General features: G+C 63.2%; 1 protein-coding gene across 5 annotated transcripts in view; it reads left to right on the top strand.

The window, feature by feature from the left end:
* The window catches only part of HIRA (histone cell cycle regulator), a 45,586-nt gene that overhangs the window by 7,247 nt on the left and 18,715 nt on the right, over positions 1 to 19,624 (top strand). For 2 of the 5 annotated variants that reach the window (XM_024977883.2, XM_024977882.2), the window contains exons 2-12: positions 4,266 to 4,328; positions 5,146 to 5,256; positions 6,269 to 6,359; positions 7,238 to 7,332; positions 11,934 to 12,029; positions 12,810 to 12,970; positions 13,986 to 14,153; positions 15,327 to 15,440; positions 16,969 to 17,039; positions 17,263 to 17,368; positions 18,923 to 19,153. In XM_024977883.2, coding sequence (XP_024833651.1) covers positions 4,266 to 4,328; positions 5,146 to 5,256; positions 6,269 to 6,359; positions 7,238 to 7,332; positions 11,934 to 12,029; positions 12,810 to 12,970; positions 13,986 to 14,153; positions 15,327 to 15,440; positions 16,969 to 17,039; positions 17,263 to 17,368; positions 18,923 to 19,153 — 1,307 coding nt within the window. Of the gene's footprint in view, positions 1 to 4,265; positions 4,329 to 5,145; positions 5,257 to 5,331; positions 5,461 to 6,268; positions 6,360 to 7,237; positions 7,333 to 7,489; positions 7,557 to 11,933; positions 12,030 to 12,809; positions 12,971 to 13,985; positions 14,154 to 15,326; positions 15,441 to 16,968; positions 17,040 to 17,262; positions 17,369 to 18,922; positions 19,154 to 19,624 lie in introns of those variants that run through there. The other 3 variants (XM_005218309.5, XM_059876199.1, XM_024977884.2) reach the window with 3 other exon arrangements.

The raw sequence follows: 19,624 nt of genomic DNA, 5'->3' as shown, positions 1-19,624 counted from the left end.
GAGTGGCCCAGCTGCCATAAGGTGGCCACACCGTTCCTGGGAAAGCAGACCGGCTCTGGGGGGCGGGGGGAGCCCGTGAGGGGAACGGGGGCCGGAGGGCAGAGCTGGTGGGCACGAGAGGAAGGCGCTGGGCCCTGTGGGCCGGGGGGCCTGGCAGCCGGGCCTCTGCAGAGTGCAGGCTGCGGGACGGACGCGCACACGTGTCACCTGCAGGGGGAGCGTGTCCGCATGCTGATGGCAGCCACAGGTGTTTGACGCTCCTTTGTATCTCACAGACGGGCTCGCGGTTTTAGAAAACTGGCTGTGAGGCTCTGTGTGCGTGCCTCCTGCTTCCTGAGGCGGTGGCCGTTCTGCCTGTGTGGGTTCACCTGCGCGTCCCCGGCGGGAACGGCCACGTGCTTCCAGCACCTGGACAAGTGCACCCAGCTCCCGCCCCCACCTGCCCACTTGTGTGCAGACTTGCATGGTCTGGTTCGGTTTTGCTTAGCGTTTGTTCAAGTTGTGAGAAAACGAGCGTAGAGTTTATCGTGTTAACCGTCTTCCACGCGTGCTACTCAGTCGTGTCCTGTGTGTTCACACGCATTTTCATCTTGCAAAACCGAAGCCGCCCCAGCCCTCGGCACCGCCGTTCTGCTTCACGTCTCTCTGAATCTGACCCCTCTCGGGCCTTCATGCGAGTGGAGTCTTGCAGCATCTGCACTTCTGTGCCTGGCTGATGCGGGTAACAGATTGTCTTCAGGGTTCTTCCGTGCTGTGCCTGTGTCAGGATCTCCTTGCTTTTTATTGCCGAGTGATGCTCCACTGTGCAGACATACCACGTTTCCTCAGCCGTCATCTACTGCTGGGCCCTGAGCTGTGTCCCCCTCTTGGCTCTTGGGGATGAAGCTGCTGAGAACTTGGGGTACAAATGCCTCCTTGAGACCCTGCTTCCAGTCCTTTGGGGCATAAACTTAGTCGTGGGGTTGCTGGATCCAAGGTAGTTCTGGGCTTCCCCCGTGAGTCAGATGGTAAAGGATCTGCCTGCAGTGCGGGAGACCTGGGTTTGATGCCTGCGTCAGGAAGATCCCCTGGAGGAGGGCATGGCAACGCGCTCCAGTATTCTTGCCTGAGAATCCCCATGGACAGAGGAGCCTGGCGGGCTGCAGTCCACAGGTCGCAAAGAGTCGGACACAGCTGAGCGACTAAGCGCAGCCCAGCGCGGGTCACTCCGTTTGCACTCCCCTGAGAGCTGCTGTGGGAGCTGCCCCAGTTTCTGTTCCCACCAGCCCACGGGGTGTGTTTCTCCACCCCCTCCCCGCCAGCCCTGGTCTTCACTTCTCTTTCTTCTCTTCTCACGGTGGCTGTCCTCTGGAGAATGTCTGTTTCAGTCCTTTGCCCGTTTACAGGAGTGTGTGGTCTTCTCACCCGCTAACGTTTGTCTGTCTCTGGCTGTGGTTCCGGGCCTCAGTGCTCCCCGCGGGGTCTCTGTTGCGGTGCGAGGTCTTGGTTGCCCTGCCCGTGGCATGTGGGATCTTAGTTCCTGGACCAGGGATCGAACCCACCTCCCCTGCAGTGCAAGGTGGATTCTTATGCACTGGACCACCAGGGAGGCCCCCCTTGGCCCATTTGAATCAAAGTTTTGGAGGATTTTGTCATTAAGTTTTAGGAGTTTTCTGTGTATTCTGGACATCTGATGTTACTTAGCAGCATTTTCTCACATTCCACAGGTTGCCTTTTTACTCTGTTGATAGTTTCCTTTGATGAGTGAAAGTTTTCAAGAAATCCAGGTTGTCCAGTTTTTCTCTTAACGCCCATGCTTTTGCTGTCACATCTTAACAAATCGTTGCCCAATCCAGTGTCACGAAGCGTTTTCCTTCCTGTTTTTTTCTAAGAGTTTTTAAAATGTTACGTTCAACATCCAGGCCTTTGATCATCTCAGGTTGGTTTTTGTAGGTGGTGGTAGGTGAAGGTCAGGACTCGGGGGCCTCCTAAGGCCCGGGAGGAGGGTTCTGTCTGAGTGCCCTAGTCAGAACCGGCTTCGGTAGCTGCCTCTCTTCCTGCCCAATGGGGAGCTGCGTGCTGCAGCCCTCGGATCAGCACCCCCAGACAGCACGGGAGTGGGGTGCTCCAGGGGGCTTAGGGTCAGGGCCATCTGGGAGCAGAGCCCGAGGGTGGGATGCCGGCTGCGGCGGCTCCTGGGGTATCCCTCACTTGTGTCGCCGTCTCCGTAGAGGCCGTCGGGGGCGCGTCTCTGTGGCTCCACAGCAGGCTCTCACGCTGCAGCCACAGCGCCACCGCCAGAGCCCCTCAGAGATCCGTCCGTGTGTCCTCTGACCCGAGGCACATTCCCTGCAGAGGAGATGGGTGCCAGCCTCGATGAGTGCGGGCACACCCCGCTCTGAGAGACTCGGTACTGAGACGCAGGCCTCGGAGGCCCTGTGACTTGGAGTCTTGGTCTGTCTCCTCGGTGCTGGCCGACTGTCTTGTAGACTGGGGACTAGTTGCCCATCTGTAGATGAGGGTTCCAGCCGCCCGTCTGGAGGATGAGGGTTCCGGCTGCCTGTCTGTAGATTAGGGTTCCGCTGCCCGTCTGTAGATGAGGGGCCGCATAGAGAGCTGAAGCGCCTTCCTCGAGGCAGCAGATCCTGGGCCCACCCCCGTTTCTGCCGTCCCCACGTCCTCCAGCTCAACAGTTCCTTCTCCATAGGAACCGCCACTGCTCCTGCCCCAGGGTGGCAGCCTGCCCCCGGGTCTGCACTCCTGGTGGTGCCCCGTCTTCTGGCTGACCCTCCGCCTTGGGAGCTCAGGGCAGCTGTGGTTTCTGCAGGAAGCCCCGGGCTGAGTTCGGTGGCTCCGCCCCCAGCTTCCCGCTGAGGCTCCCAGCGTGTGCATCCTGCCTCCCTGGGGTTGTGCGTGTGCCGGCCGGGCTCTGGGTGCTCCGGGTGGGTCTGCAGGCAGGTGGGTGTGCTGTGCTCCAGCTGGGCTCTGGGTGCTCTCGCTGCTGCCCACTGAGGACTGGTGCCAGCTCAGCTGGGACTTCGTCTGCTCCAGTGGCAGCTGCCCAGGCGAGTTGGCCTATGCAGAACACGAAGGAGCAGGCTTCTTGGGTTATCTTGTCCCTGTAGGGATGGGCGGCACGCCCCCATGCTGCCCACGCCTGCCTTCCTGGGGCTGCTGCGGATGGTGTCTGGGCTCTCCTGAGGGTGGAGGGGGCCTGTGCGGGTCTGTGCCCCGGGACGAGCTCTGGTGGCTGCTGCGCGCGGGTGGGTGCCGCTGGGTCAGGGCTGACAGCCGCCCTGGCGCCCGGCTCTGAACACACCGCCTGTGCTCGGGGTGGGCCCATGGCTGCCAGGCAGAGCTGACCTGTCACGACAGAGCTGTGGCTCGGGGCCTGCAGTAACTGCTGCCTCCAGAGTGCGGAGCAGGAGCGTTTGGTGCCTGTGCCCTCTGCTCCCCGCCACCGCGTCATGACCAGGTGGAGGCCTGCCTCGGCCTCGTGGAGGCTTGCGCTTGGCTTCACTGTGGCCGTGCCCTCCAGGAGACGGCGCTGTGGGAAGCCACACTGCTGTTCGGTCCCCGCTTGCTGTCACGTGACGCCAGCGCCCGACCCGCATGCCCACCTCCACTGTGCCCCGCTGTTGTGATGGAGACAGAGAGTCCTCAGCTGAGAGACCCCTGGCGACCGCCCCACGTCTGTGTTAGTGACTGCTGATGTCCAGCTCGCCGTTAGGTCGCTCGTGTGTCCCTGAGCCCCCTCCCTGGGCTGGGCCCAGGGCTGAAGGAGGCTGAGAGCTGGGAGACGCCCATGGGCGAAGTCTGCTGCGGAGCCTTCGCCAGTCAGTCTGCCCAACTGGCTCCAGCCTCGCCGGCCCCGGTGGGGCCTAGCCTTTCCCTCAGGGAGTGCCGTCTGATTGACCGCACCCTGTGGGTCTGTGCTGGCGGAGATGACTCCATGACGCCAGTGGGGTCCAGCTGTACCGGAGGGGGAGCGGGTGAGGGTGCCCATCGCTGCCGCCCCTGGGACTGGGGTGGGCCAAGCTGCCTCCCAGACATGCCCACCTGGTGGTGACCTGGGTGTGAGTGCGGGGTCTGCAGGCGCAGCCCGCGGGCACAGGCGCTGCGGGCTGCTCGGTGCCCGGGAGGCTGTGGGGCAGCTCGCGCTGTTGCTGACTCACGGCATTTGTCGGCAGCCTGTCTTTCCTCAAGCAGTGATCGGGGACAGTGTGTGAGTCGCTGGTTCTGCACGTGTCGGCATGTTACCATGTGTCTCTCTCCTCTGTTCCCAGGCAAACCAATTTTTTCAGTTGATATTCACCCGGACGGGACCAAGTTCGCAACTGGAGGGCAAGGTAGGTTCTGGGGAGCAGCGGGGCGCTGTGCCCACCCTCGCCCGCCCCCGCTCTGCAGCGCGCCCGTGGCAGCTCATGGCTGAGCCTGGGGCTCAGCGCGCTCTAAGTGTTCTGGCAGCAGGTTTACATTCTGACCCTGCTGCGTGGGCTCCTGTTGAAGGCAGCCTGCACCTCGGCTTCCTGAGTGCGGGGAGGCTGGTAGTCCCATGACAGAACTGGAGGGGGCTGTGCGCAGGCTTCAGCCCGCCATCACTGCGCGTCTCTCAGGGCTCGGGAGAGCTCCACGCAGTCCCTGGGGCTGGGGTTCCGTCCTCGTCTGCGCGGGCGCGCCTGCCTGCCGGGCTGGCGCCCTGAGGTCCGGGGCTGATGAGGAGGAGCCCTTACCTCCTGGCCGAGAGGCTGTCTCGGGGGCGCTGTGTGGAGATTTTGGCACGTCCACATCCAGGCCCTTACTGGTTTTCGCTTCTGTACTGGAGAGTTAGTGAGGGGCTGCCCTTTTGGGAGTTCCCAGCAGTGGAATCCCTCCCGAGATGCTCAGGTGTGTGTGCCAGCAGAGTGCCCGCTGCCTGGCGGGAGGGAGGTGTGGGGTGCCCTGCACAGCCGCTGTCTCCCACATCGGCACGAGGCCCCCCTGGGCCCCTGGTGGGCCCGTGTTGGAGTCCAGGCCAGCGTCGAGGGCAGAGCCCGGGCCTCCGGGCCCAGCAGCGCTTGTTTCTGTTCATCTGCCCGGTCAGCCTGACTGCACCGGGCGAGGGCGGGGCACCGTGTCGGGTGCCCGCTCCAGACTTATCGAGTTGTTTCTGCTCCTCCGTTCCAGGACAGGATTCTGGGAAGGTTGTAATCTGGAATATGTCTCCAGTCCTCCAGGAGGATGACGAGAAGGACGAGAATGTCCCCAAGATGCTTTGCCAGATGGACAATCACTTAGGTATTACAGGGTGGCCCTTTGCAGGCTTTGCGTGTTGGCACAGTGCCCAAGGCTAGCACGTGTGTTTGTGATCAGAGAGATAAGGCCGTGCGGCGTAGCTCCCGTGGCCTGCTGTCTGACGCGCAGATGCTGGCTGCACACCTGGGTGAGTTATTCAGCAGAAGACCCGGCCCGCCCACAGAACCACCTTTGGACAGTCCGCAGGTACCTCCGGTGATTTCCTGCTCACAAGTCATTCCTGCCTGATTCCACGGGGCTTTGGGACCAGTGGCCTGGAGGCAGTAGGGTTCCAGGGAAGGGTGCCCACGAGACAGCTAAGCAGCCGCCGGGACGGCCGCCGTGGCCCTCAGGGCCTCTGCCAGGCCTCGGGCTCCCCGACGGGGTCGCAGTTTCCTCTCCCGTGGTAGCCACGCAGTTCCCTGCCCTGGAGCATCCGGGGGCCGTACCCGGCTCTGGGGCCCGCCCAGCTGCCCCAGAGCCGCTCCGCTCCCAGTTACGCGCCCAGTGCGCACTGGGCCCCTCCCGCCATCCACGTGAGGGTCACAGCCTGGACAGTGTCCTGTGTCGTGGGACCCCGGGGGCTCCGACCGGCAGGGCCAGGATCTCTGCCCGCTTAGTTGGCGCGCGCAGAGCGGTCTGCCTGCAGTTGGGAAGGAGCTGGTAGGTGGCTTGAAGCCAGTTTGACGCTCTACCGAGCTGCTTCCCTGGATGGTCTGGAGAGGGCGTCTCAGCCTTTTCTCACGAGCCCTCCTGTGGAGCGTCATCCCTGGTCGGAGACATGTCTCAGCAGGCTGCACCCGGCTCACGCGAGGGCTCTGAGTTCCCAGTTTCCGGACCGTGCGCTCAGCACTGACCTCCCAGAGACGAGCGCCCCTGCGGACCCTGCCCTGGGCGGGCGCTTGTGCACACGATCGGCGCCCCGCGTGCCCGCTCCTGCCCCGACAGAGTGGCCTTCCGAGCTGCGCCTGCCGCCCAGCCCCGCAGACACGTGACATTCTGTTTCTCTCCCCAGCGTGCGTGAACTGTGTGCGGTGGTCAAACGGTGGGATGTACTTAGCTTCCGGGGGAGACGACAAACTGATTATGGTGTGGAAGCGGGCTACGTAAGCACTGTTTTCTTTTCTTCCGTCTTGTTTCTAGAAGGTTCTTTGCTGGTCTTTATCCCACCCTGGCACTGAGGTCCCCAGAGCTCCAGCTTCAGGGCTGGCAGGAAGTACACGTGGATTGGGGCAGCCACCCCCCTGCCTACAGACCGGCTCAGCGCCCCCAGGGCCGGTGCTGGTGGCCTCTTTGGTTTTGTCCTTCCTGTGGTGGGGTCCAGAGCCCGCCCTCCTTGGCGTTCACTCGCCCGCTCTTGCCCGGGGCTCCAGGGCTCCATGGCTCCCCGGCCCCGAGCGCCTGCAGCCAGGGTGCACTTTCTCCTGGGGCCTCCCAGGTTGGGCCTGGGCCTCTGGGCCAGGCAGGCTAGGGACCAGACGCCTCCCGCTCAGCCAGTGTCCCCGGGGCTGCGGCTAGGAGAGCCTGCCTGTAGCCTGGATGGGTTCTGCTGAATGGAGGGTGTTAGCTGGGAACGCCTGCGGGGCCCGGGGATAACCCCAGTGCTGTTCCGGCCCCAGCGTCCCAGCAGGGAGTTCACGGGCCTGCAGGAGGGCCTCGGATGCTGTGGTTTTAGCCAATGTAGAAGCAAATCACGATCCCACCACTCAAAGGGAGCCGCAGGCTGTGCTTGTGTTTCCGTGTGTCCTGGGCTGTGCTCCAGTGTAGATGGCGTGAGGGATCTCGCTCTGAGTGACGTCCAGGCCTGTGGCCGTCACGTCATTCTGTCTCTTGGACACCTTGCCAAGGTCGGTTGGGCTGCAAGCGTCCACCCGGTGCACAGATGCGGCCTCGCCCGCCCGGCCCCCACCATGCAGCCGGCCGCTGTCTGTCTGTCTGTCTCCGTGGCGCTGGCCTGGCCCCCGCTGACTCCTCTCTCGCACAGGTACATCGGGCCCAGCACCGTGTTCGGCTCCGGTGGCAAGCTTGCCAACGTAGAGCAGTGGCGATGCGTCTCCATCCTGCGGAGTCACTCAGGCGGTGAGTGGGCTGCCCGGGGGGGCACCACAGCGGCCCCGTGGAGCGCGGGGCCCCAGCGCAGCCCTGCGCCTGGCCGCCCCGACCCCCGCCTGCCTCCAGCGGCGTCAGTGTACCCACGCCTGCCCTCATGGGCTGTGTGTTTATATCTTTAATGTAGAACTCCCCACGTTCCGCTGTTTATCCTGGGAACTGAGTCACTGCCTCATCAGTGGATCGCTAAGTCCGTAAGCGCACTTTCTTTATTCCACAGAAACCCGCACACGGGGGCCCACTGGAAAGCTTCTGACTTGACTCTGAGTGTGTTTAGAGTGTCTCCAGTGGGCACTTTTCAGGTCTGGACTGAGGCGGGCAGCACTTGGTCAGAGGCCAGGGACCCCAGAGTCAGGGCAGCTCAGTCTCCTCCGAAAGCCTGCAGTCTGGCTGGGAAGGGCCGGGCGGGCGGGCGGGCGTGCCAGGGGCTAGGGGCCGGCAGTGAGCCGGCCACGTCTCACCCACTGCATCTGGGGCGCTGTCTGCGTGTACAGGGCCGGTCCCAGAGGGCTCACGGCCCTGCTTATGGGGGCCCTTACAGCCCTGGGGCCTGAGAGGGACCCTCCAGCCACGCTGTGGCAGAGGAGGTGGACACGGGCTCAGGCGGAAGTGGCCCAGCAGGGCCTGTGCGCGTTAAGAGGACACGGACTGTGGAACTTCCTAGGGCAGAGCATCGGGGGAGCGGGCCCTTCGCTGGTGCCCGCAGAGCCAGCGGTGGGGGGTGTCCCGAGCCCTTGGGGAGGAGCCTGCAGCTGGAGCGGGGTCGGTGGGGCATGCTGCAGACGGTGCTGGAAGGGTGACCAGGGGCCGAGGGACGGCCAATGGGTCACCCTGACGGAGTCAGCTGCGTCTCTGGAACCCAGCAAGCTGCCCGTGAGGCTACCCAGGTGGGGGGCTCAGAGAGGACGTCCATGGGCCCTCGCCTGAGACTGGGTCTGAGCCCACAGGCAGGCAGAGCTGCTCGCCTTCAGTAGGGGCTCCTCCGGCGGCAGGTGTGAGTAAAACCATTTAAGAAAGGATCCGTGAGAAAGCAGAGACGGTGGGTAGGAGGCGCTGGGTCCTGAAAAGCGGCGTGTGAAGACCTGGTACCGGGCGAGTTTGACCTGGACAGGCGCAGTGTGATGCTGGTGCCGAGCTGCAGACAGAGCGCAGAAACAAACAGGGCTGGCCAGAAAGTTGAAGCCCCACAGTTGATCCCACAGGGTTAGGGAACCTGAGCAAGTGGCAGCCCCGGCAGGCTGGGAGTCACCTTCAGAAAACGGCTCCTGAGCCCCCTTTATCTGTTGAGGCGGGGTTTCTGACTGTTGAGAATTATCTTGAAACAGAAATATTTACTTTTCAAAGGAAGCAACAACCCTGCGTTTCCAGCAAATATGAACAAAGCTGGAAAAATCAGTAACACCAGAATACTTGTGAATTTAATAACATTGATAGCAGTGATTCATTTTAACCAAGTATGATGTATAACAGAAGAATTTTGTGTTGTGGTGCTCTGTTCACATATGTTAACATACTAGGAAATTAGGTAAGCAAAGCCAGGGTTATCCTAGGGCATTCTGAAATGAATATTATAGGTTATTCAGCATCAATTCCTAATAAAAATCCTTTTTTTTTTTTTTTTAACGGCCATAAATGACTGTTCTCTTACTGTGATAAGGTCTTCCCTGGGTCTTTGGGAGCAAGGGCAAACAGCCCGCAGTTGAGCCTCGCCCCGTTGGTTCGGAGAGGAGACGGGCATGGGTGCCTTGCCACACCACTCCTGGGGCATCTCTGCACTGCAGCTAAACAGAGTCAGGAGGTGCACAGGGGTGCCCTGGAGGTGCAGCAGGGGGGACGCAGCCCTCTCCCTGCCGGGTGCCGAGCTCGGTCCCTGGTCTGGGGACAAAGACCCCACCAGCTGTGTCAGTTCAGCCGCTCAGTCGGCTCCGACTCTTTGCGACCCCATGGACCGCAGCACGCCAGGCCTCCCTGTCCATGACCAACTTGCGGAGTTCACTCAAACTCCTGTCCATCGAGTCGGTGATGCCATCCAGCCATCTCAAGCTGTGTGGTGTACCAAAAAAAAAAAGAGAGAAAGTAGATAAACTGGAAAATAATACAAAAGTGAGATGACATGAGGAATGAAACTCTTAGAACTTATAAAGCATTGAAAAGCACTTCAGACTAATATAAATAAATTACTAAATTGGTCTCATATAAGAAAACTTTTGGTTTTCTCTAGCAATAGCCAAAAGTTAGCAGTAGCCAAAGTAGCAATTGGAGTATCCACAGATAAAAAGAGATACTCAGACTCCTAAAGAAGGTCTCAGAAGGTGCTGTCCGGCGGGAAGAGCGGAGGGCGGGGAGGGGATGAGCACGTGGCCTGACCAGGCCGAGGGGCCCGCAGGGCAGTCGCCCGGGGTGTGGCCGTGGGCTTGGGGCCGGGGCACTCGGCTGAGTGAGGCAGAGCAGCGCAGGGCCTGGGCTGTGGGGCGGGGGGACCTATGGTGGCGTCTGGGTGAGGGCCTGTCGGGCTGCGGGGGTCATCGCGGTGAACTCGGGGCAGGTGGTCAGGCAGATCTGGGGAGCAGAGCAGAGGTAGGGGTTGGGGGCAGACCCGTGAGCTGGTCGCGGAGGGCAGTGCAGGGGGTAACAGGCAGGGCCGGAGCTCGGGGCATGGCTGAGCAGCGGGCGGGGGGCAGTGAAGATGCTGAGAGCTTCACGGCGAGCCCCCCACCCCTGCCCCGCAGCTGCCTGTGCACCAGGGGTCGCGTCGGCCATGGGACAGCAGGTGGAGGCCGTGGCCCTGGCGGGCATGGTTCCTGCAGGTGCGGTCCGGTTCAGGCCCAGTTGGAGGGGCTTAGGAGAGACCTGGGCCTGGAGCTGGATGGAGCCTGGCTGGTCTCCTGCAGAGACAGGGCGAGAGCCGTCACGGACAGGGGTGGGTGCCGGGCCCTCGAGGTGGATGGCCTGGAAGAGCCATCGGAGAGTCTGGGGGAGCAGTGGGAGTGAGACCAGGGAGGGCTCCTGGGCGTGGCCGTGGGGACAGTGGCCAAGGCCAGGAAGCCAAGGTCGTTGGTGCAGGTGGAAGACGCTAAGGATGTTAGAAAAGTCATTCTATGGGAATCGCAGGATGGAATGACGCTGGGGAGTTGGTGAGCTTGACAGCGAGGTGGGGCGCGCCTCTGGTGCTTGGTCTGAAGGCAAGTGCTCCGAGCTGGCGTGCGGGGATGCTGTGTCCCTTGTGGATATTGACCGCAGACTCGGCAGTGGCTCCAGAGGGCCTCTGGTAGGGCGAGTCAGGACACGGGGGAAGCTCACACAGAGGGTCGGATGTCCAGGAGGCCGCGGGCTCCTGAGAACGCAGGGCTGTGAGTTCAAGGCAGCGCCAAGGCCCCAGAACCGGAGGAAAGCGTCATTCTCTGCGGGTGATGGGTCAGCAGCCATGCAGCGGCTGGCGGGGCCGAGGAGGCTGCATGAGCTCAGCTGCAGCCCGCATGGCGCACTCCAGCCGTGAGAGGCACGCGGCAGAGGAGGAGGCAGAAGGAGCGCTCACCCACCAGACCACCAGCAGAGCGGATATTCGTTCACAGTTAACAAGATAAAATATAAAAGAAGTAATGATTTTTGAAAGTACCACGAGGGAGAATAACAGACTTGACAGTAACCTCCTACAGGAAGGAAAGCTGATGGGATTGGCGGCTGACGTCTGTGTTATCCACAGCTCAGGAAATTGCTGAGAAACCCACCTCCCTTCTGGAGTCCTCTTTGAGCAGGCCTCTGCTCTAGGCCTTGGAAGCACAGGGGTCTGGGGTGTGCGTGGAGCCCCCAGGACCCGCCCAGGCTCCAGAGGTTCCTGTGCCCCTGCTACAGACCTGCCTTCACCTTAGACCCCCCACAGCCTCCTCCCAGCACACGGGGGCAGCAGGGGAGGCTGCAGACAGTGTCAGACGGACGGGCAGTCTCGCTGTGGCCGAGGACACAGAAACAGACTGGCGGGTGAGAAGGGAGCCATCCTGAAGCTGAAAGGGGCTTTGGATCGGACGTCACGCTCGCAGCGCGTGAGGAGCCCCGCCCACAAGTGTCCCACACGCGGGGTGTGCAGCGTGCCGTGGGTGCCAGGGCCTGCTCCCAGCCCGCGCCCGCAGCGCGGAGTGGGGCAGCGGGAGAGCGTGTGCTGCCCCCGAGGAGCTCACGGCCTGGAGGAGAGGGCCCGACGGCTCTTGAGTGGCGGCTCTTTCTGTCTTCGCCCCCCAGCCCTTCCTCCATACACGCCGTGCCCAGCCGGGTGCTGCACTCAGAGGAACCAGAGCGCCCGCGGCCGTCCTGCCCTCTTCGCGGGGGCTACCGTGCTTCGTCTGAGGATGGGCGGGGCTGCTGGGCACTCCAGATCTCCTGTCCCATTGCAGGACCTGAGTGGGAAGTGCTTCAGGCTGGTTTGGAAAGTCTAGTGATGGTGGTCTCGGGTCAAGTCTGCCCAGCCCAGAGAAGCCCGGGGCCGCTGACTGACCAACCGGCTGGCGGGCAGGGTGGAGCTGTGTGTGCGCACACACGCCACGGTGAGAGACTGACCACCCGCCCTTGTCTTCCAGATGTGATGGACGTTGCGTGGTCCCCCCATGACGCCTGGCTGGCCTCGTGCAGCGTGGATAACACCGTGGTCATCTGGAACGCCGTGAAGTTCCCAGGTCTGCGCCGTCTCTGCCTGGGCGGTCTGGCCAGGGCGCCCCCTAGTGGTGGCTGCAGCGGGTGGTCCGGGTCCCCTCGGTTGGCCTCTCAGGGTCTTGCCAGTAACTCAGGTCTCTGTCGACCGTGTCTAAGGTTTGAAAGTTGACTTTAAAGGAAGCAGTAGCTGAGTGCCCATGCGGGTGCGTACCAGCTGGTGCACCCTCCCCGCGGGCTCGGCCTCTGCCCCCGGCGTCTCTCTGTGACGCCCTTGGGCGTGAACAGGCGAACACATTCCCCTCTGCAGAAAGTCGATTTCCCTGCTGACGGGCTGGAATCCCTCCCAACGGCAGAGCCCCGGCCAGCCCTGCATTTCCAGCCCACGAAGTGCTTCCTGTCCCTGCTGTGTCGGGGCGGGTCCCGTCTCGCGTACCCTCATCCTCAGTGAGAACGAACAGGGACCCCACGGTGCAGGGCCCAGCTCTGGCGGGTGGGCTCCTGTCCAGAAGGGAGACCAGCAGCAGGACTGTGCTCCCAGCAGGACCAGAGGCGCGGCTCGGCTCCAGCCCCTGCCCCAGAGGGTGCACGCAGCCTCGGCGTGTGTTCGCCGTGGCGGGGGCACGGCGCTGGGGCCCAGCTCCTGGGTGAGAGCAGATTGCGGGCTCTTCTGCGCATGCCGATGCCAGGGGCTGGCCGGGACGGCTCCTGAAGCCCCCTCTCTTGGCCGGCTGGCCCTCCGCCCGTGTTTCTAGACAGTTTTTTTCCGGTGAAGTCTTTCCAACACTTCTTACTTGTCCTCCCAGAAATCTTAGCCACTCTGAGAGGCCATTCTGGCCTGGTGAAGGGCCTGACCTGGGATCCTGTTGGTAAATACATCGCCTCTCAAGCTGATGACCGCAGCCTGAAGGTGTGGAGGACGCTGGACTGGCAGTTAGAGACCAGCATCACCAAGCCTTTCGACGAGGTGAGGGCCCACAGTCCCCCACCCCCCTGCACCCACACCGCCTCTGGTGCGGGGCAGAGCTGGGCAGCCCAGAGTTCCCTTGTTCCAGAGCTGTTAAACATCCGCCTTTGCGGTGGCGAGGCCTGTGTGGCTTAGCGCTGAAGCGGGTGCAGCACACCGCCCCAGGCGGGGCTAGAGGCAGTGCCTGTGCCGGCCGGTGCGCCTGCCGACCTCTGCCCTGGGGGCAGGCAGCCTCCGCGGGGCCTTGGCAGTCCCTGCACAGCATCCAGAGGTGCGACTGCAGTGGCTCGTGTCTGTTTTCCCTTCTCTCATTCAAGTTCTGCCTTCACGTGGGGTCAGAGCCGGGGGTTGCCGTGCTCCGGGAGACGCTTGCTCGGCGCCCCTGAGTGTGCACGCTCCCGTGTCCGGCGTCCTGGTGCAGGTGTGTCTCCACGCTGCGCTCGGGCTCTGCCTTGTGAGCCGTCCTCCACGCCTGCACAGCCTGGGTCCTCGCCCGCCTCGGCCTTCGGGCTGCCCAGGACTGACCCTGAGCTTCAGCAGCTGCTTTTAGCAGCATCACCTCACCCTGCAGGAGACCTGGTGTCAGGGCTGCCTGGGTCGGGAAGCAGGGCCTCTCTGCTGTGCCCTTGGCAGTTTGTGGGGACTTTTCCAACCTCTCGTTGGCTGGTGGCATCTCCAGGCTGCAGGGAGGAGAGGGCTCAGGAGAGCAGTCGGGCCCTCGTGGTCCCTGCTGCTGTGCCAGGACAGGCTCGCGGCCAGACCCCCAAGGGTCAGCAGGGCTACGCGGCAGCCACAGCACTGGCTCTGCAGACCCCCATGGGCTCCCTGGTGCTGGGCAGAGGAGGGTCTGTGGTCAGAAGCAGTGGACAGGGGTGCCACCTGGCTGGCACTCAGAGCCTGTGTGCTGAGTGGTGGGGCAGCAGAGCTGCGCGGCGCCGCTCAGCCTGAGTCCTGGGGCGGATTTTGGTGTTGGAGTTGGCCTTGGGCTCCACTCAAGCACAGGTGCTCCTTGCAGTGTGGAGGGACGACCCACGTGCTGCGGCTCAGCTGGTCTCCAGATGGGCACTACCTGGTATCTGCTCACGCCATGAACAACTCTGGCCCCACCGCCCAGATCATTGAGCGGGAGGGCTGGAAGACCAACATGGACTTTGTTGGGCATCGGAAAGCTGTGACTGTCGTGGTGAGTCCTCTGGGCCTCTGGTTGGTGGCAGACAGTGCCGCCCGAGCGGGATCCTCACAGCCTGGGCCAGGCCGTGCTCCCCAGGCCCAGGCCACATGTGGGACTGAGGCGGCGGCCTCCGAGGGCCAGCACACGTTGTCGTCCGGTTCTTCTTTCCTTTAAACTGATTACAGAACACATCCTGTGTATCTTACTGGCAAACGGACGTGATGATGAGTATCACCAGAGTCAGACTTTGATTAGGACTACTGTGCGCCCAGCCTGGCCCCTTCACGCGTGTGGGCGTGCCCGAGAGCACTCAGGCTGGTGGCCCTGTCAAGTGGCCCACTCCCCAGGCCCCCTGAGACCCATCCGTGGCTGGCGTGGCGCCAAGGCCATGCTGTGAGTCAGCTGACCCGCCTGGTGGTGGCAGTCAGCTTCCTGGGGAGCGTCCTCACAGGCCTGAGGCAGGCTGTGGAGCAGCCTGTGTGAGCCTGACTTGGTCAGCTGTGGGCCACCGAGCGGAGGAAGCAGAGGGCGTCTGAGGCTGACAGGGCAGGGGGTTGTCCAGAACCGTGATCTCAGGTCTCTGTTCGTCAGAACGGGTTCACCCTTTCCATGCTTGATGATAAACATTAGGTGTTCTGGCCTGAACTGTGTGTCTTAAACAACTAAGAACAGCTGTGTTGGTGACACCGGCTTCAGGTGGGGTTTTGTTAGAGCCGGGGGCTCGGGGCTGGCTCCTTTGCAGGGCTCGCCACGTGGCTGGCCCGGTGCTTCTGCAGGACACTCGCCCCAAAGCCTCCCAGCCGCCAGGCCCAGGGCTTACGCCTCTGATGCAGCTCTCCCGTCTCCCCACACTGGCCATCTGCCTGCTTCTGGGATGAGACCCCACTGGGCCGCCCATGTGCATCTCAAATTTGGTGTAGGGCAGGCGTTCCCAGCCCTTGAGGACCACCGTGTGGCAGGTTAGGAAGGGGGCCACGAGCGAGCGAAGCTTCATCTGTTCACCCCGCACCCTGCCTGCGCTCTGCCGCCTGCAGATTCTCAGGAGCATGAGCCACCCCACCCGCCCTGGTCTGCGGGTCTTCTGCCAGACTGGTTCCTGGTGCCAGAAAGGTTGGGGACCATCACTACAGGGCACCTGCCTGGTGCCTGGTTAGTTACTGATTGGCCTTTGTCATTTGACTTCAGAAATTCAACCCTAAAATCTTCAAGAAAAAGCAGAAGAATGGCAGCTCCGCGAAGCCCAGCTGCCCATACTGCTGCTGCGCCGTCGGCAGCAAGGACCGCTCGCTGTCCGTCTGGGTGAGCCCCCCGGGGGCGGGGGCGGGGGCGGGGGCTGTCCTTCTGGGTGAGCGCCCCCCAGCTTGGGGGTGGGGGCTGTCCGTCTGGGCGAGTCCCCCCTGAGCTCGCTGCCGGGGGTGGGGGCCGCAGGGAGAAGAGAGACCCCACTCTAGTGGCGGGCAGTGGGCTCTGCCCTGCGCGGGGCCCGGCCAGGAGAGGCTGGCCCCGGATCCTGGATCCAGGTGCAGGGAGCACCGTCAGCAGCCCGGCTGCAGTTGGCATGCAGCGCCAGCCTTCCTTTCCTTTAAGAGACCCTTTATATCGACACGGAGCCCCTGGGGGGCTGCAGCGTGCAGATCATCAGGTGTGGCTTCCGTGTAGCCGGGGCCACTCCTGGCCCCCAGCCCAGCACCTCGCGGCAGCGTGCGCCGTGTGCCTGGCCTTCCTGTCTGGGGCTTCACACAGTGCAGTTGCCTAGGGTTTACGGTCTGCACCCCGTCTAGCTCTCACTTGGCGTGCCATGGCTGACATTTGTGTGTTGCTGTGTTAACGGTAGTTTATTCCTCATGGTTGACTCCCTGTAGACAGTGGGTCTGGAGTTGTAGGTCTGGAGGTTATCCCCGGCTGCATTTGGGACAGTTATTGATGGCAGAGCAATCCCCAACCCTGCCCCAGACCTGGGCTGGTGCGTCGTGGGTGGTCCAGCGCACGCTCCCTGAACTCCATCCCTGCTGCTCTGAGCAAAGCCTCGGTGCTGGAGCTCAGGTCGACCGGTCCCCCGCTTCTGAGGGTCTGTGGGCGGGACTGTGGGCAAAGGGCCAGGCTGGGTCTCTCTGGAGAGAGGACTCAGAGGGCGAGGTTCCCATGGGCTCCAGGCTCAGGATCGGGCTGGCCGCAGGGCCTTCTGCCGACAAGGTGGGTTCCCAGGCCCTGGCGTAGGTGGGAGGAGCCCAACCTGCTGGACGCGGGGGCCTGTGCTCGGCCGCGTGGGGGCCCTGGGGCGTGAGCACGCAGGTCAGGCGGGAGCACGGCCTCGGATGCAGGCTTGCTCGGGATGTGTGTGACAGGCTCTGCATCACTCTCTCAGTGGGCAGTCCAGTGCCTGACTTTAAGAGAGTACACTGCATGTCCCAAGACAGAAGAAAGTGGTTAGTAGTGGCGACCCGGGGCCTGGTCCAGGGCAGTGTGAGCTCGTGAGGTGTGTGGCGCCGCCCCTGCGGAGCCTGGGTACGCGCAGGGGGCTGGTCCTCCATGATGCTGTGTTGTCCCGGGACCTGCCTTGGCTGCCTCCTCCCCTGCGGCCCTGGCCCCATCCCTGCTCAAGAGGCCTTCCAGAACCCCCGGGTGTCGCTGGTCGTGTGGTGTGTGTGCAGCCGTCTCCCCGGCCCACTGTGTGTGTCTGGTGGGCTGGGGCCCACCGCTGGGGTCTTGGTGGTGGGGTGAGCGGACTTGGAGACGCCCTGTGTGTCAGCGCAGCTGGACCGGGGTCTTTGGTGGTGGCTCTGAGCCGAGTGGACGGGGAGGTTTCACTCGTTCACTTGCCTTCCAGCTCACGTGCCTGAAACGGCCTTTGGTGGTCATCCACGAGCTGTTTGACAAATCCATCATGGACATCTCCTGGTAAGCTGGTCTCGGCTCGAGGCATAGTCTGGCAGAGGGGGCGGCACCCGCTAGAGCCCGAGGCTTTGTGCGATCAGGACTGAGTGGCTGGGCCCAGGGTCCCAGCCAGAGCAGAGCCCCAGTGTACGTGTGAGGAGAACTGTAGGGCCTAGAGCCCTCTGGGATGGGTGCGGGGGCCTCTCTCCAGGGCTTGCGCCTGGCTGCTGACAGCTGTCTCTCTTAGGACCCTGAATGGGCTGGGCATCCTGGTATGCTCCATGGACGGCTCCGTGGCCTTTCTGGACTTCTCCCAGGACGAGCTGGGAGACCCCCTGAGCGAGGAGGAGAAGGTAGGAGCCGTGCGGCTCTGGGGCCCCTGCAGCCTGCACAGACTCGCTGCTTCCTGAAGCGCCCCTGGTTTCAGCCTCTTACAGCCTGTCGCTCTCACAGATGAAGCTCTGTTCATCCAGAATCCGTCTCAGTCACGAGCGGGCCTGGGCGTCTTTCCTTGAGTCTACAGCCGCCCTGGCAGTGCTCATGCCAGGAGCACGGAGGGGCTGCCGGGCACCCATCTGTCCCGTGTGCTGTGCTGATGCGGCCTTGGGTCGGCCATCAGGACAGAGAGGGCCCTCTTTCCTGGCACTCACATCTGCCAGGCCCAGGGCCCTGTGTTCCACCCCCCTTCAGGCAGGGCTGATCCATCTTGCTAGCCCATGAGCAAGCTCCTCCTTGGTTAGCCTGAGGTCTGGGGGCAGAAGCCTGAGCCACCTGTGGCCAGGCCGGGCCTCCTCCGCATGTGGCCTGCCCAGGACGTGCGCCAGCGCATCCTTGTGGCCCTGCGCAGGCCAGCACAGCTTTCCCTACCTCGGCTTGGAGCTCACTTCCCTCGAGCAGGCCCATGCCAGCTCTCCTTTGTAGGGGGCCACTGTTGCTGGGAGCTCCTCGGAGGCCTCTGAGGGGACCCGACTACGACATCACCCTTTGGGCGTTGGGATCTGCCTGGCTCAGGGCCCTGAGCCAGCTTGGCACCCATAGTCCTGACCCATGGGGGGCGAGTGAGTCCACCACCCCAGCTCTTCCCTCCCCCGGTCAGCATCTCTGGGTGACCTCCCTTTGCCCTTGAGAGCCGTGACCGGTCTGGGTGCAGGCAGGGCCCCTACGTTGGAGGCACGCTAAGGCTGAGCTCCGATTCCTGATCCGAGACTCCAGGGTGCAGGGAGGGCTGTGGCCCCAGGCCGCCCTGCCCGGGGTCCTCCCTGCTGGGCAGGTCCCGCTGGCCTCAGCTTTGGTCGCTGGCACACCCGGTGTGCGTCTTCTGCTTGTGCCACCAGCCACACCCACGTGCTGAGGCCACTGTCCCCAGTCCCGTGAGCCGCTTGTGGCCCAGGACTGCTGAGGCCTGGGAAGGTGGGCGGGCCCTGCTCGTGACGGTTAGGATGTGCTGGGAGCCACGCAGGCAGAGAACGTTTCCCCTGGCCCGTACGCCAGGCTTTCCCTTGCTCTCAGGTGGGGACCTCCAGCCTCATGGGGCTCCTCTGGCTGTGGGAGGAGGTTCTGGGTCTGGGATCTGGTTCTCAAGAAGCCTTTGGGTCCTTGCAGTGGTTTAAGAGCCTCATGTTACAACCCGAGGGTCTCGATTTCAGTTCAGCGAGACTTTCTTGCTATTTGTTCTGCATCAGACCTGCCGTAGGGTCAGGCATTCACTCGCATCCCCAAGTGTAGACGCCGTAAAGTCTGTGAGCACCCAGGGAGGGTGCAGGGCCACTCATGACACGTAGTCAGCAGCAGGCAGACAGCAGGAGGGCTCGGGGACCCTGCCCAGGGCCCTGTCTCTCTGAGCGGGGAACTACTCACAGCTCACCCACGGGTGGGCAGCGTCACACCCCTCACTCGGCCTTCCCCAGAGCCGCATCCACCAGTCCACCTACGGCAAGAGCCTGGCCATCATGACCGAGGCCCAGCTGTCCACCGCTGTCATCGAGAACCCAGAGATGCTGCAGTACCAGCGCAGGCAGCAACAGCTGGACCGCCAGGGCCCCACGGCCAGGGACGCCGGACCCGCGGCCAGAGACACGGGCTCCGCCTCCTCAGTCGCCGGCGTGGTCAATGGGGAGAGCCTGGAAGACATTAGGAAGGTGAGGGCTGGGCCTGGCGCCCCGAGGACACCGCCTGCAGCCTTTCCAGGGGGCTGGACACGGGGCAGTGGGCCTTGGGCCCTGCCCTCCGGAGACTGTCAGCTCCGCATCTTTCCCTGGGTGCTGTGCTCCTCTGGGGTGCAGGTGAGGGGGATGGGAAGGGCACAGACGGAGCTGGGGGCTAAAACCGTCCCCAGGCACTCATGCAGTGCGCCCCCTGCCCCACGTGGAGTGCACACAGGGTGCGACTGGAGCCCTCGGTTATGAGCCTTCTGTGGGAAGTTTTTACGAAGCACGGTTTAGAGACAGGAGGTCAGGTCTCACCCGGTAGGCAACTCCGCATGGAGCCTGTGCCTGCGGGTTCGTGGCTGGCCCGGCACGTGTTTACTGCCTGGAGGCCCAGTCAGGTGGGCGCTGGAGGTGGAGGCGAGGGGCTGCTGGAGCCACTGCCCCTCAGGGTGAGGTCGAGCA

The sequence above is a fragment of the Bos taurus genome, chromosome 17 (genome assembly GCF_002263795.3).
Source record: "Bos taurus isolate L1 Dominette 01449 registration number 42190680 breed Hereford chromosome 17, ARS-UCD2.0, whole genome shotgun sequence".
Taxonomy (NCBI): Eukaryota; Metazoa; Chordata; class Mammalia; order Artiodactyla; family Bovidae; genus Bos; species Bos taurus.
The sequence above is the reverse complement of the archived record's forward strand: the minus strand, read 5'-3'. Positions and strand labels throughout refer to the sequence as shown.